This window comes from Notolepis coatsorum (genome assembly GCF_963971535.1).
Source record: "Notolepis coatsorum genome assembly, chromosome: 6".
Lineage (NCBI taxonomy): Eukaryota > Metazoa > Chordata > Actinopteri > Aulopiformes > Paralepididae > Notolepis > Notolepis coatsorum.
Window position 1 is genome coordinate 63,321,800 of NC_140170.1, and position 16,244 is coordinate 63,338,043.

At 51.0% G+C, this 16,244-nt stretch overlaps 1 protein-coding gene across 1 annotated transcript in view; it reads right to left on the reverse strand.

The window, feature by feature from the left end:
• Positions 1-16,244, reverse strand: part of LOC311229511 (low-density lipoprotein receptor-related protein 1-like) — a 375,389-nt gene that overhangs the window by 42,050 nt on the left and 317,095 nt on the right. The window contains 1 exon segment of the mRNA XM_084315588.1: positions 15,442-15,564. Coding sequence (XP_084171714.1) covers positions 15,442-15,564 — 123 coding nt within the window.

The window sequence follows — 16,244 nt, forward strand, 5'->3', positions numbered from 1 at the left end:
AAGGGTTAACAGTCTGTAGTGTGGTAGTGAAATGGTTAACCTTCTGTAGTGTGGTAGTGAAAGGTTAACCTTCTGTAGTGTGGTAGTGAAAGGGTTACCCTTCTGTAGTGTGGTAGTGAAAGGTTAACCTGCTGTAGTGTGGTAGTGAAAGGGTTACCCTTCTGTATTGTGGTAGTGAAAGGGTTACCCTTCTGTAGTGTGGTAGTGAAAGGGTTACCCTTCTGTATTGTGGTAGTGAAAGGTTAACGTAAGGTTATGTATATAACCAAGTTCTATGAATTATGGTGACGCTCAGCGTCAGTCTGCACCCACTTCACTTCGTGCACGAGCACTGAATAAAAAATTCCACAATGTACCTTTACATCCCAACATTCGTCTGGCCACACCCCTATCCGCTTACCTTCATAAGCAGGTGTGTGGTCACCTACTCGCCTCCTTCCCAAACTTTCACCACAAGGTGAGATCAAGGGCCGCAGTGGCGTCCTGACGCTGAGCGTCACCATAATTCATAGAACTTGGTTATATACATAACCTTATGTTCTATTTCATTATGGCTCCGCTCAGCGTCAGTCTGCACAAGACGAGCTGAGCGGAAGCCAGAAGCTTGACAAATGTACCCCGCTGAGGCCCCCCACAACCATCAGACCGGGGAGGACCGAGCCCCCCGACCCTCCCTAATGGAGGGATACCCTCCCTATTGGAGGACGGGAGGGAGACGGATCCGACCGTGCGAAGAGGAACTCAAGCAACTCAACGCACAGGGTGAGCAGACCGTGGCTTGACCCCACGACTACGCACACGCACAACCCGCATGCCACCAGGGAACGAACGGAAGGAACAACCCTCGTTACTGCCCCCAAAATCACGGGGTCAAGAGCAAACTCAACCCCGTGGCAAGGCCGTAGCAGCGGAGCGCGAAGGAAGACCCAGACCCACTGAAGGGACTGGGTCCCCTGGAAAAAGGGGGCCCGGAGAGGTCAATGACGCCAGGCATCAAGACCCCACCAGACGGTCACTTAGTGACACCGCCCCCCACATCGCCAGCGTATTCGGATAGGGCCCCTCCAAGAGCGGGCCCTTTCCCCCCAATAGTACACCGCCTGGCACACTGACCCTGCAACACAGGCAGTCAGCATGGCCGTAAAGCACTCAAAAGGTTAACCAACGGAAGCAGGCAGTGCACCGGGGAAACCAGGCAGCAGGCTGTAGACCCGAGCCTGGAGCACTGCGGACGAGACAGGCGCCAAAGGGGTCAACTGAAAACAGCCCCCCCGGCAGAAGGGGCGTATGCTGGCACTGTTGCGCGCCATGACAAAGCCTCCATCAAAAAAAAAACACCCAGAGGGGTCGAGGCAGAGAAGGCTGACACGATTGGCAGACGTCATGAACATGCAGGGGCACACTCAACCGGGTAACCCGGGAGTTGACTCTGCTCCAACACACCAGGGAATCAACCACCCTCTTGGTACCACATACGGTGGTTGTTCCTATAACCCCTCAAGAAAAAAGGGTTATCCCAGGCCTACGGTTTCAACGAAACATTACTTCGGACCGGGCCCGGCAGCTCGGGAAGCACACAGGGTTACCAGAGGAGGTCCAGAAGACCACCCCAACAGCCCCCTCTTCGCCATGCGTGAGAGAGGAGCGAAAGAAAGGAGAACCAGCCCCTTATAATAGTGCCAGGTACAAAGTGTACCCAACAAAGGGTCTCCATAACGCCTAACCCCGTGACACCCGGGCCGACCCGGCATTTTTCCCCCTGAAAAAAGCACAAGTCCCTCACGGTACCAGAACAGCAGATCTGCATCCCCGGCGGACAACGGGTTAACTGACCTGGACCAGCGTGACCAGAACCAGTCCCGTGCCCTAACCACGCCGACATGCCCACTCCAGGAGAGGGGGCAGGAATGCGTGTTGATCTAACACATGAAAAGAGGGCGCCACCCAGACAGTCCTATTTATACCGCGCTCAGTGGCCCACCCCAAGGGCGTGAGACCCCTCTACCTATGTTCTGATCTATTCCGTTAACATCCCCCAGATATGAACGAGAATCCGTCGAGACCCAGTAACAGGCTCTCGGAAGAGGAAAAAACCCCCATCCCAGTTGCCCTATAAAAACGCTGTTTTAATAACAAGCAACCAAGGCGTACTAGCCTCCTGCATGATTCTTAACAGAAACACCCCGAGCCAGCACTATGTATGCGTCGGGACCCAAAACATATCAATGGACAGTCTAACCAGACCCCACATTGATCCTTCAAGGCGCCTGGGAGAACGACAAGAAGGTTGTCGTGCTTCATATTCTACACTTTTTTATTAAAAAAGAAATAAAACACAGACTGACATGAATCCCACGTGACGCAGCCAAGGGTAATTTTTTTTTTACATTTTTACATCCCGCCACCCTCACTACAGAGGAGAGACGGAACTCCTCAGCGAGACTTCCCACGTGAGCCATAGATTGAAAAGTCACGGTAACATTGAGTCATGTGACCAACCGACTCAAGTTACACGTATATCGAGCGTAGTAGAACAGTAAGTTCCTACGCTCTGCCCCGACAACTTGACAACAACAGACCCTACATACGGGTCTAAACTCACAGAAGCCGTCGTCCAATAGAAACGTGCCTAGTGATGTTTGCTATGACGGGGGGAAACCCAAGACTCAATCGCCTGTGATAGGTGCGGAGTCTGGGAAACCCTTCCCCCCCCGTGCCAAGCTGCCTAACAGCTTGACCCTGACCGAATGAAAAGAGAGTCCCAGAATCCCTGACCAATCAGAAGAGGGAAGGAGGGGTTTATCCGGTACCCCCTCGCAAGCCCAACCCTTGCATATGACAACAACAACAGCCATATGATACCTTCAGTAGCAATTCCAATGAATAGCGCAAGCTAATTCAATGCCCGCTAGCCACAGACACATCTGTGAACAGGGTTTGTAACTGAGGGGTACAATTCCCTGACTGTATTACTAGATATGATACTTACTACCACTACCTTTGTACTTAATATTCGGCCACCCAGTACACGGCATAAATATATTATGATGAACACTGTCACGTAGATGAAACGGATCCAACACAAATGTACGAATTAGAAATAGGTCTTTATTTCTACACAGCGATGGTGTGTAGAGCAAGCACTTAATCAAATCAATCACATTTATGAATGGAATTAGTATGCACTTTTATGGCAAGAGTATTCGTCGGTATATCAATAGAGAATGTCCAATCTCTGAAGGCGCAGGTGGTACATATACGACCTGGAATAGTTTAAGGAATAACAGCAATGATACTTTAATGATTATATACTGGATACACTAGAGGGGGTTAATCCGGTCGCTTGTAAGCCGACAGGAGTAGGAAGGGGGGGGGGGTAGAATCCGACTGCCTCATCCGGCCAAGGGTATCCCAGGTGAACCCACTGTAGTGCCGTTCAATGCGCCGGCGATCCTTGGACCACAGATGAAAGCAGGTGGACTCTTTGTGGGCCGGCGTCATCCGGTCCACGGAGGAGAGACGTGAAGCGACCTCGTCTTGCAGAGCGTCTCCTCACCTTGCGTCCTCTCCAGGGGGGGGGGTTCCAACACACGGCAGTGTCGGGGGTCTTTATCCATGGAATAATCAATGTGTACAAAGCATAATCCGTGCCTGGGAAGGCGGGCTGTCGTCGGTAGAATAATCCGGTATACAGGTCCACTCGCTCGTCGGCTCTGGGGCTCCTCGGGTGCAGCTTCACGTGGGGTCAAACACCCTGGATAAGCAGCCAGTTCTCTGCCCGAAACGATGGGGTACTGACTACGGTAGTATTCTCACCGCACGAAGCACTATATATTAACAGACTATTATTAGCTTAATAGACTACGTCCAACTCGACGATATAGTGCCAAATATGACTATTCAAATATTAATATACACGATGTCTCAATACCGATGGTAGGCGAACTTGGCCTTACTCCCACACGTGGCGTCGCGGGGAGGCTTTACGTCTGTGACTCTATTGGAGGGTAAGAAACTGGACTGAAAAGAAAGTCCTACTTTAGTAGCGCAGTATATATACGCACTATGAACAAATAGTCCCATTAGTGGTGCGGTAGCCAGATTCCTACGCGGAACTAGGACTTGTTCGTACATGTGGAGCGGTACGTTTGAACTGGGTCTGAGGGGTATGGCAGCCTGGCACCAAGGTCTCGACCAATAGTAGAATGGAGACTATTATGGGATGTTCAGTAGGCTAGAATGGATATTCAATGCATATTGTACAAGGAATATACAAGGGATATCAGGGAATATTAGAGAATATACAAATACAATTAAATATATATATATAAATAAATATATATATTCGGTTTAATCTGGCCCTTCACAACAGCCACCCCCTGATTGGTCCCAGACCTAATCAGTTAAACAGAGACAGATTAATCGCGTTGTCTATTTACACATAAGGGTTTGCTGTAGGGGTCAGTCAACTTCACAAAGTCATAGGGTTGTAGGGTCATGGTCATCATCGATTGTGTCTGGGAGTCGAGGCAGTTCTATGAGCCTCGCCACGGGACGGGTGTAAGTGCGACCCTGGACGAGCACTTCAGCTGCTCGGACCTTGCCGTCGGCACCGGTGATCACTTTGCTTACGCGGCCGGCCGGCCACATAGCTCTGGGCAGTGATTGATCAATAATCATGACGACTGTTCCTTCTGTCAAATTGTCTCTCTCCTTTACCCACTTCTGGCGGGTCTGTAGAGACGGTAGGTAGTGCAGTAGGAAACTGTTCCAAAACTTGTCGGCTAATACTTGGCTGTACCTCCACATTCGTCGGCCGTTCGCTTCTTTAGGCCGGTACATTGTCTGGGGTAATGCAGGATCTAGCCGCCCCATCAGGAGTGTGTTGGGGGTAACTGGGTCGATATCCGCCACATCACTGGAGACATATCCGAGGGGCTTCGAGTTAAGTACTCCCTCAATCTCCGTGAGGACTGTCATTAGGACTTCTTCCGCCACAGTCTGGGCCCCAAGTACTGCGTACAGGGCTGTCTTTATGGAGCGCACTTCTCGTTCCCAAGTACCACCGAAGTGGGGTGCGTTTGGGGGGTTGAATTGGAAATCAACCTGTGCTGGAGCGAGGTGGGTCTTAAGTTCTGGGCCCATAGCTTGGAAGCTCTCTCTCAGCTCTCTTTCGCCGCCTTTGAAGTTTGTCCCATGATCGGACAATAGGGTAGACGGTCTTCCTTTCCGTGATGTGAATCTACGGAAGGCCATAAGGAATGAGTCTGTGCTCATGGTCGGGAGAAGCTCGATGTGTATCGCTCTGGTGGTCATGCATTTGAATACAATACCCCACCGCTTCTCGGTTCCTCTTCCTTTCTTTATGTGCAGCGGGCTAAAGCAGTCCATACCCGTTGAGTGGAATGGCTTGTCACCGATTCGGAGGCGACATGGAGGAAGGTCAGCCATCCTTGGTATGCTGGGCTGCGCGCGCCACTTGCGGCAGTCTAGACATGTTCGCTGGAAGCGTCGTACCGCCTCTCTTCCTTGTAGGATCCAGTAACGACGTCTGATTTCCGCGAAGACTCTTTCTGCTCCTGCGTGATGTACATCCTCATCGTATTTCTTTATAATCAGCTCTGTGACCTTGTGTCGGCTGTTCAATACGATCGGGTATTTAATGTCATCCGGTAGATTGGGGGCTCTGCGTAGGCGACCACCCACTCTGATGAGGGTATGAGCGTCGCTCTCGGGGGCCAGATGAATTAATCTGCTGTCGGATGGGACGGGCTTTCCTCCCTGTAGACAGGCCAATTCATCGGGGAACGAGTCTCTCTGGGCTCGCTGCAGTAGAAGCAATTCTGCTTCCTCGTAGTTAGCTGCTGACATATCAGCGGGGGACTTGCACTCCGGGTGGTACCGCAGGAATGTTCTTTGTTGTGCACTCTCTATGGACGTGCAATCGTCTATGTTAGGGTCGGTGGAGGCTACGGTGCTCAATCCACAGAACACAGACTTCTTATTTTCCACCTCCTCTGGACTTGCTTCCCTCGGGATAGGCATGGGCCACTGTCCTTCCGGGAGTCTTAGGAATGCGGGGCCGTCACTGTAGACATTGCGACGGGTGAGGTCATCCAGGGGCATCCCCCGGGTGATGACGTCAGCTGGGTTCTGTTTTGTATCAACGTAGCGCCACTCTGTTTCTCCGGTTAACTCTTCGGTTAAGTCTTGAATCTCGGTGACTCTGACTCCCACGAAGACTTTGTACTTGCATGAGTCCGATTTGATCCAGGCGAGTACCGTCGTGGAATCTGACCACAGGATTGTTCTAGACACCGGTATGGTGAGCTCACGTTGGATGAGCGTGGCTAGGTGCGCTCCGGCTAGGGCTGCGCAGAGCTCTAGACGTGGGATAGATTGTTGCTTGCGTGGGGCTATTCTCGAGCGGGCGAGGACAAATGCTGTGTAGATCTCTCCCCCCTTCTCTTGGGCCCGCAAGTAGGCTACTGATCCGTATGCGACCTCTGAGGCGTCACTGAAGACGTGTAAGTCCATTTTACATGTCTCTGGCCTCACCGTGGGTGGGAAGTAGCTTCGGCGCATATTAACGCCTGGGAGTGAGTGGAGCTCCATCTCCCACTCTCTCCAGGTGGATGCAAGGTGTGCGGGAATGGGGTCGTCCCAGCCCTGGTCCTTGTCCCACAATGCTCGTACAATCATTTTTGCCCTGGTGGTGTACGGTAGAATACATCCTAGCGGGTCATATTGTCGGGCGAGTGTTGTGTACACACTCCGTCTGGTGGTCGGCGCCGCCGCCGGCCTTCCCTGCTCCGTAGTCAGGGGCTTGTGTCTGTAGTGAAGCGAATCTGTTTTGAATCGCCACACCAATCCCAGGGTCATCTCCTGGGCTTCTCCCGGGATTGTAGCCATCCAGGTCTCGCTGCTGGCTGCCTTGTCCTCGGAGGAGAGGCTGCGCAGTACTTGCGGATCGCTGCTGGCCCACTGCCTGAGATCAAAGCCGCCTTTGATCAATGAGGCGCGGAGTTTAATCAGGAGAGCCTCGGCTTCTTCCTGGGTTGAAAGGCTTTGTAGACAGTTGTCTACGTAGAAGCTGTTCTTTACGCTGTGTCGGACCTCTTCGTCCGCTGCTGGGTCCTCTGCTACATGTTTCTGTAGTGCAAATGTAGCACAGCAGGGGCTGCACGTCGTTCCGAAGGGGAGGACTTCCCATTGGTAGATGGCTGGGTGCTCATCTCCTGGCTTCTCTCTCCATAGGAACCGTAACAGGGGCTTGTCCGCCTCTACTAATCTCACCTGCAGGAACATTCCTTTAATGTCCCCGCTGATGGCCACCTTTTCTTGGCGGAAGCGGAGTAGAACGCCGAGTAGGGAGGGGCCGAGTGTGGGACCGGGCAGTAACTCTTTATTCAGATTTTGGGATCCGATCTGGTAGCTGCAGTTAAATACTATGCGGTCTTTACCGTTGTGATGGACCTTGTGGTGAGGCACGTACCACGATTCAGTGGTCTGGTCAGCCTCTTTAATGTCCATCTTTGTGACGTGTCCCGCTGTGATGAGCTTCTCAATCTCAGCGCGGTATACACTCTCTTGGGCGGGGTTCTTGGCTAAGCGCCGCTCCGTGTTCAGCAGGTACCGTTCTGTGGCGTCTGTCTTGGCGTGGAAAGTAGGCATTCCTTCTCGCCGCAGGAGTGGCGTGGCGTATCTCAACACGCCGTTGACCGGGACTCTCTTGGTCCCTGTCTCGAGGAGGTGAATGGCGTAAATGTCATCTTTAGAGCGAATGTCTTTCTTTCCGTTCTTAAAGGGCATTTGTTCCAAGGTCCATAGCCGCTCTACGTGTTGCAGGAGTGCGGTTTCTCCCTCTGTGACTCGGGAGTGGAGACATCTAGTGGCTGTACTTCGGTTGAGAGATTTGGCGAGCGGGCCTTGGAGAGTCCATCCCAAACGGGTCTCGACTGCTGCAGGACAGCCTCGGGGTCCGGTATGAACCCGGTCTATCGGGACAATGAGGTCTGCATGGTCGGAGCCTATCAACAGGGTCGGCATAGCATTGTCTATGAGCGGGATCGGTAACTTGCGCAGATGTACATATTTCTCCATCAGCTTGGCGACGGGGTATGTGTACCGCGACAGTCCTATTTCTTGGCTGGTGAAAGCGTCTGCAATCTGGTACCGTCGCTCAGGCTGGCCGCTTGCTGCGATAGAGAATGAGACATTCTCGCCCTTTATCGTCTTCAAATCTCGTCTTATTGTCCGAATTGTCATTTGGGTTTCGCTTCCCCGCAGCCCTAGCTGGGCCGCAGCGGAGGCGAGCAGCAGGGTCTTCTCTGACCCGTCATCGAGGACGGCGTAAGTGTCCAGGACTTTATTCTGGTAGCTTAGTGTCACACGCACTACTTTTAGGAGTACTCGGGCTCCACTGCTGCTGGCGGGATCGATGTACATGACGCTCGCTTTGCGGCTGGATGGTGCGGGTGAAGGGCGCCGTCTGTTACTGTCGTGAAGTATGTCCAGATGGGCTCCATCGCACTTGGTGCACCTTTTCTTTAAGCGGCATTCGGCTGCCATGTGTGAGCGCGCACAGCGAAAGCAGCGCTTGTTGGACTTTATCCATTGACTGGCTTCCTCCGCGTTCAGCTTGGGGAAGGAGTCACATTGCGCTAGCCAGTGTTCTTTCTCACAGTAGGGGCACACTATCTTCCACTTCTCCGTTCTGGAGGGGGTACTGTGGCTCCTGCTGCTCGGTACTGACTCCGATTGGTGCATCACGGTCACCGATCTTCTTCCATCATTTAGTCGTCTGGTTCCTTCTCTGGAGCCAGGGGTGCTCCGTCCGAATGTATCTAGCCGTAGGCTGCTGACTTCTCTCGCCAGGAAGTCTGCTAGATCGAGGAGGTTCGGTTCGGGGCCATTCGGGTCTCTGTGGTCCCTCTGCCGCCTAAAGCGCTCCTGACGAGCGGGCGGCAGCTTCTCCAGAATCCTTTCCACATTTGAGTTGGCGTAAAGTTCATGCCTCCCCTTCTCTCTTTGCGCTCCCAACATCCCTACCAGGGACTGCACTCTGATGGACAGGTCGTCCAGTGCTCGATTGTCTATTGCTGGGGGTAAGCGGTCGATGTGTCGGATCTCCTGGATCACGTAATCCCATATGCGCCCATACCTCTGGTCCAATGCTACCAGCGCTGCTGTGTATGGGGTGGTGGAAGTCGCGTAGGCGAGCGCTATATTATGTGCGCGGGGCACCTTTAAGTGCTTCAGTAGGATGGCGTATTGGTGGCGTTCATCCAATACATCCACCAACATGGTCTCCAGACACATGCGGAGTTCTGTATACTGGGCCCGGTTCTCTTGGGTGAAGTCGGGTACCATAGGCGTGCCAATGTATGACGCTGACTGTGGATACATCGGCGAGCGTTGGGGGAGAGGCCTCCTAGGCGAGTCTCCTCCCGCTCCTTGGTATGGGCTGGTACCGGCAGTGTACCATGGCCCGCTTGTCCAGGTGCTGTTCCTCGGTGCGGGTCGTGCGTCGTGCTCACCCGTGTATAGAGTCGGGGGTCTGTAGCGCAGCTCCGCGGGAGTATAGCCTGGGCTGTACCGGACCTCCTGGTCCGGTAGAGTACTGTGCTGTCTTCGGGCGTGGTTCTCCTCCTCTTCCTCTTCGTCTTCAGTTAGGTCATCCAGTGCTTGTAGTCTCTGGTTTAGCCTCTCCACAGGATATGCTGCTCCTTCCCGGTTGCTAGGTCTCGCTTGGACCGGTGGGGGGAGGTGGTCTGTGGGGGGTATAGACCTCGTCTGTTGGTCAAGTTCAGGGTTGTTTACTCGGCTAGGGGATGCCGCCCTGGAGGTGTGTCTAGACGAGTTCCTGGAGCCTCTGGCGGAGGGAGAGGGTGTTGTCCGTCTGATCAGCTGTTCTATTAGTTGCGACTGCTGTCTGTCGCGCGCTGCGTCCCGTTGAGCACCGGCTCGTTCTCGGGCCACATTCTCTTCCATCTGAATGCGTCTTATTTCTAGACGTATCTGCTCGTGTTCGCTTCGCTGCTGGATCTGCAGTCGGTCGCGTTCAGCAGCGGCGTTCAGGCTGATGAGGAAGGCCTGCTGTAGGGTCCTCTCTGCCTCGCTGGGAGAAGGCGGTTGTATAGGGGAGCCTTCCCTCGGGGTACTCCTTGCGGAGCCTTGGAGCTCTATCTCCACGGTGCTCTCCCCGTCTTCTTCCGTGCCGAGTTCTCTCTCGGTAGCGTTGTATTCCTCCCGGGACTCATCGGGGACTACTTCTTCAGTACTGGCGGGGTGTGAAGTCATGTCTGGTTCCCACTGGTCCCCACCGTGAACTTGGTCAGTTACATTAGAGCCCGTAGGGGCCTCTATGGTCGGGGTAGTCTGGGCGTTGGGGTTAGACATACTTTTACTTTCTAGTTTTACCGCGTTTACTGTTAGTAGAAGACTAGGTTGTTGACTGACAGCGTAGGCCTCTAAGTACTGAGGGAGCCGTCGTTGCGGGCGTTGGTTAGGAGGATCGTTTCGTGGAGTGTTCATCATAGGCCATTTCAATATTAATAACACTATATTAATATTACACTAATTACCATCCGGCTCGAAGGACCAATTGTAACTGAGGGGTACAATTCCCTGACTGTATTACTAGATATGATACTTACTACCACTACCTTTGTACTTAATATTCGGCCACCCAGTACACGGCATAAATATATTATGATGAACACTGTCACGTAGATGAAACGGATCCAACACAAATGTACGAATTAGAAATAGGTCTTTATTTCTACACAGCGATGGTGTGTAGAGCAAGCACTTAATCAAATCAATCACATTTATGAATGGAATTAGTATGCACTTTTATGGCAAGAGTATTCGTCGGTATATCAATAGAGAATGTCCAATCTCTGAAGGCGCAGGTGGTACATATACGACCTGGAATAGTTTAAGGAATAACAGCAATGATACTTTAATGATTATATACTGGATACACTAGAGGGGGTTAATCCGGTCGCTTGTAAGCCGACAGGAGTAGGAAGGGGGGGGGGTAGAATCCGACTGCCTCATCCGGCCAAGGGTATCCCAGGTGAACCCACTGTAGTGCCGTTCAATGCGCCGGCGATCCTTGGACCACAGATGAAAGCAGGTGGACTCTTTGTGGGCCGGCGTCATCCGGTCCACGGAGGAGAGACGTGAAGCGACCTCGTCTTGCAGAGCGTCTCCTCACCTTGCGTCCTCTCCAGGGGGGGGGGTTCCAACACACGGCAGTGTCGGGGGTCTTTATCCATGGAATAATCAATGTGTACAAAGCATAATCCGTGCCTGGGAAGGCGGGCTGTCGTCGGTAGAATAATCCGGTATACAGGTCCACTCGCTCGTCGGCTCTGGGGCTCCTCGGGTGCAGCTTCACGTGGGGTCAAACACCCTGGATAAGCAGCCAGTTCTCTGCCCGAAACGATGGGGTACTGACTACGGTAGTATTCTCACCGCACGAAGCACTATATATTAACAGACTATTATTAGCTTAATAGACTACGTCCAACTCGATGATATAGTGCCAAATATGACTATTCAAATATTAATATACACGATGTCTCAATACCGATGGTAGGCGAACTTGGCCTTACTCCCACACGTGGCGTCGCGGGGAGGCTTTACGTCTGTGACTCTATTGGAGGGTAAGAAACTGGACTGAAAAGAAAGTCCTACTTTAGTAGCGCAGTATATATACGCACTATGAACAAATAGTCCCATTAGTGGTGCGGTAGCCAGATTCCTACGCGGAACTAGGACTTGTTCGTACATGTGGAGCGGTACGTTTGAACTGGGTCTGAGGGGTATGGCAGCCTGGCACCAAGGTCTCGACCAATAGTAGAATGGAGACTATTATGGGATGTTCAGTAGGCTAGAATGGATATTCAATGCATATTGTACAAGGAATATACAAGGGATATCAGGGAATATTAGAGAATATACAAATACAATTAAATATATATATATAAATAAATATATATATTCGGTTTAATCTGGCCCTTCACAACAGGGTTTATAGCAAGGCCAAGTTGTGTATGTGTGAACCCAACACCCGTATCTATGTTGCAAGACACAGAAGAATCTGATAGAGAGAGAGAGCGGCTGAGCCGTGATACGTTTTCATACGAGCATTACTGCAAACCAACACAATAGTGTTGCAGCTCAATATTACTGTTTAAGCAACAGAGCACACAACTAACCTCTACCTTTTAGGAGGGACTCTTTATTTTCTATAAACAAATCATATTTGGGCCGGGAAGGGAACAGGGGGAAACCACAGAGGGAAAAAGTCAACTTTCAGCGATGCCTGCCACGAGCCGCTCGGGACTTGCCACCCCGGGGAGCCCTGGAGGGACGGTAAACGATCGGAGGCTGGTCATGACGATCCCTACCGTCACCTCCGGGCGTAGATGGGCCGGCTGCAGTGGCGGAGGCGCCCTCTCTCCTCCTGGCCTTCTTTGCCGAAGGTCCAGCAGTGGCGGTGGTAGCAGCGGCGGCTACGGCGGCGGAACCCCGACGACGAGCCTGCCGTCTGACTCCACCGGCGACATCGGGCTGGGGGAAATGAGGCTGGAGCACGGAACGCTCCTCCTGCATCTCCCTGCAGGTTGATGTCATCAATTGCAGTGCCGACCCGAAAAGTCCAGCATCGGAGAGGGGTGCCGTCAGAAGTGGAGTCCTCTTCTTCTCCGGCACACGCGCCTGCTCCAGCCAAAGGTGGTGCTGGACTAGAGTGGCCAGGGCGCGTACGTTCCCAGCGGCTATGACCTGCGGCTAGATCAGATGCAGGATGGCTCCTGCCGACTGGGCGAGCTGATCATGTTGCAAATCAGTCAGCTCCATACCGCCCGTCAGTATCCCGGACATGAATCTCGCCAGCTGCGCGATGTTAGAAGTGGCAGCCAGAGATTGCGTCGCAGAGATAAATGACTGGTCACTCCAGAAAGCCAACCGCCTCGCCGATTTCCCTTGGGGAACCGGCTTCCGTAACGGCTCCCACACCACCTCAGGACAAAGGAGCGCCGCCATCGGCCTATCAAGCCGAGGCCCGCCCTCCTTCATGCCTTCTACCAAACCCACCACCCTCGTGACTTGCACGTAGGCAGGGGTGAGGCCCATGATGTGGGAGACCACCTGTCCCTGACGGACGTAGGCCTCCATTGAGGGGAAAAATGGACAGACAACGTCCACCCCTCTCACCGGACGGCGTTGCCATAGATGACCTATGAGATCGTCAGGAATAGGAACAGGCAGTGGCTGCGGCAGCGGCACGCCGTTTGCGACTGAGCTCGGGGAACAAAGCACGTAGTTCCCCCTGCATACTTTCCCCCACCGAGCTTGCGTCCCTCACATGCAGCAGACTACTGGTTACAGAGCCACATTCTGATGTGGCTGATAGCAGGGCATCCCGCCGCCGAGTCGGAGGTTCTAACCCAACATCCGCGTACGAGGAATCCCAAGGAGACATCTCACCCCCCTCCAGTGTTACCTGGACGGGCGGCGGACATGTCTCCACCGGGGCTTCGATCAAGAACCCGTCCGCTTCTACCATGTAGTCCTCTGTTTCCATCGGCCATGGAGAATCAGACGCATCCTCATCCGGCTCCAGCAACTCACCAAAACCAGGCCGTTCGCGTCTACAAGCCACCATCTTGCGACGGGAGCGAGCCGACGCAAAAAAGTTTGCGTCTCAAATCCCCCACAACCAGAGGAGCCGGCCGCCCAACAGCGGACGACTCCCCGGAGGCAGAGGAACCAGAGAAAAAATGTAAACACGTATCAACTTTCTTCAACTAACAACCTCGTCAAGTGGGGTATATACCAAGGCACTTCCTTGTGGTGAAAGTGAAGAAGGAGGCGAGTAGGTGACCACACACCTGCTTATGAAGGTAAGCGGATAGGGGTGTGGCCAGACGGATGTCGGTATGTAAAGGTACATTGTGGATTTTTTATTCAGTGCTGTGCACGAAGTGAGGTTAGTGCAGAATGACGCTGAGCGGAAACCAGTATGAAATAGAACCTTCTGTAGTGTGGTAGTGAAAGGTTAACCTGCTGTAGTACGGTAGTGAAAGGGTTAACCTTCTGTAGTGTGGTAGTGAAAGGTTAACCTTCTGTATTGTGGTAGTGACAAGGTTAACCTTCTGTAGTGTGGTAGTGAAAGGGTTACCCTTCTGTAGTGTGGTAGTGAAAGGTTAACCTTCTGTATTGTGGTAGTGACAAGGTTAACCTTCTGTAGTGTGGTAGTGAAAGGGTTACCCTTCTGTAGTGTGGTAGTGAAAGGTTACCCTTCTGTAGTGTGGTAGTGAAAGGGTTACCCTTCTGTAGTGTGGTAGTGAAAGGTTAACCTTCTGTAGTGTGGTAGTGAAAGGGTTACCCTTCTGTAGTGTGGTAGTGAAAGGTTAACCTTCTGTAATGTGGTAGTGAAAGGTTAACCTTCTGTAATGTGGTAGTGAAAGGTTAACCTTCTGTAGTGTGGTAGTGAAAGGTTAACTTTCTGTAGTGTGGTAGTGAAAGGGTTACCCTTCTGTAGTGTGGTAGTGAAATGTTAACCTTCTGTAATGTGGTAGTGAAGGGTTACCCTTCTGTAATGTGGTAGTGAAAGGTTAACCTTCTGTAATGTGGTAGTGAAAGGTTAACCTTCTGTAATGTGGTAGTGAAAGGGTTCATCTTCTTTGGTTTTTACACAAACCATGAGTTTCATTGAAATCCTGATGTACTACTTGTGCTACTTGTTGCCTTGGAGTAAATTTTGTCTGGCCTCAGGAACCAGATTCATAAAACATACCATACCACATTTTGGGTCCACACACACGTAGTTTAAGAAACATGTACTTATTAAAGGGGCATGACAACATTGTGGGACATGAGCTTACTCTCTTCTCCAGAGTCAGACAAGAAGATAGACACCAATGTCCTCTCTGTGCGTTCAGTAGAAAGCTATCCGGCTGCAAGATAGCCTAGCTTAGCACAAATTAATGGAAGCTGATACGGACCACAAGCCTAGCTTAAAACTCCAGGAGAAGGGGACAACAGCTAGGCTAGCAAGTCAAGCCCTGGTTTTCTATTAAATACCAGTATATTTACATTTTGAGTTGAATGAGTTCAAATTGTTGTACCACAAAAATAAGCTAGTAGCCAACAATGGCATAATCTTACTAAGTAGCCTAAGTGGTTTAAATATAAAGTATTTAAGGGGTTTAAAAATAAAGTAGTCTACAAATAGTAAAAATAAATACTGAGGACGAGGGGGCTTCCCATTTGAAATTTCCAAATTCCAATCCGACAGATCTTATTAAGTGTTATTCTCACTTCTCGTTAAGCTCCTGGCACTTCTACTGGTCTCTACCGTCAGGCCGGCAACTTATCGTAAGTCTTTGGTTCGCTAGGAAAACTGGACTTGGACAAACTCACGGCAGTTGAGTTCGTCACTGTTGTCCCCGCAGTTGTTGACGCTGTCGCATCGCTTCGACACCGGCAGGCACACGCGGTCGTTATGGCAACGGAACTGCCTCATGGGCGGGCACTGGAATTTAGCTGAGAGATGGAGAGTGAGAGAGAGAGAGAGAGAGAGAGAGAGAGAGAGAGAGAGAGAGAGAGAGAGAGAGAGAGAGAGAGAGAGAGAGAGAGAGAGAGAGAGAGAGAGAGAGGATGGTAAACACTGTATTGACACAAATAACATTTTGGGCCAAGGAACTAATGAGAAACTATTATGTCTGCAGAGCGTAGGAACGAACTGTTAATTTAATTAACGTTTAGAGGTAAACAGGCTAGACAAATGAGATTTGTGAGTCAAATGGATAGTATATAAAATATATATAAATGTATAGATATACGGCATATACAGCACTATTGTAGCATGTACAATAGTGCTGTATATACAGTATATATACATTTATATATTTTATGCATATCCATATCTGTCTGAATATATCTGCATATCATTTTTCCATATACCTACTTATACACCTGCCCATATAACTCTGTATGATAGCATGTACAATAATGCTGTATATAACGTATGTATATATTTATTCTTACCGTATATATATCTATCCACACCTGTCTGTACTACCTGAATATAATCCTTTTTACATATCTGTAGATATATATTATCTGTACAAGACGCACTTAAACCATTATAAAAAAATAAATAAAAGAAAATCTAACCCTAACTAAATTTACTGTCATGCACTTGTCCTAATAAACTAACCTAC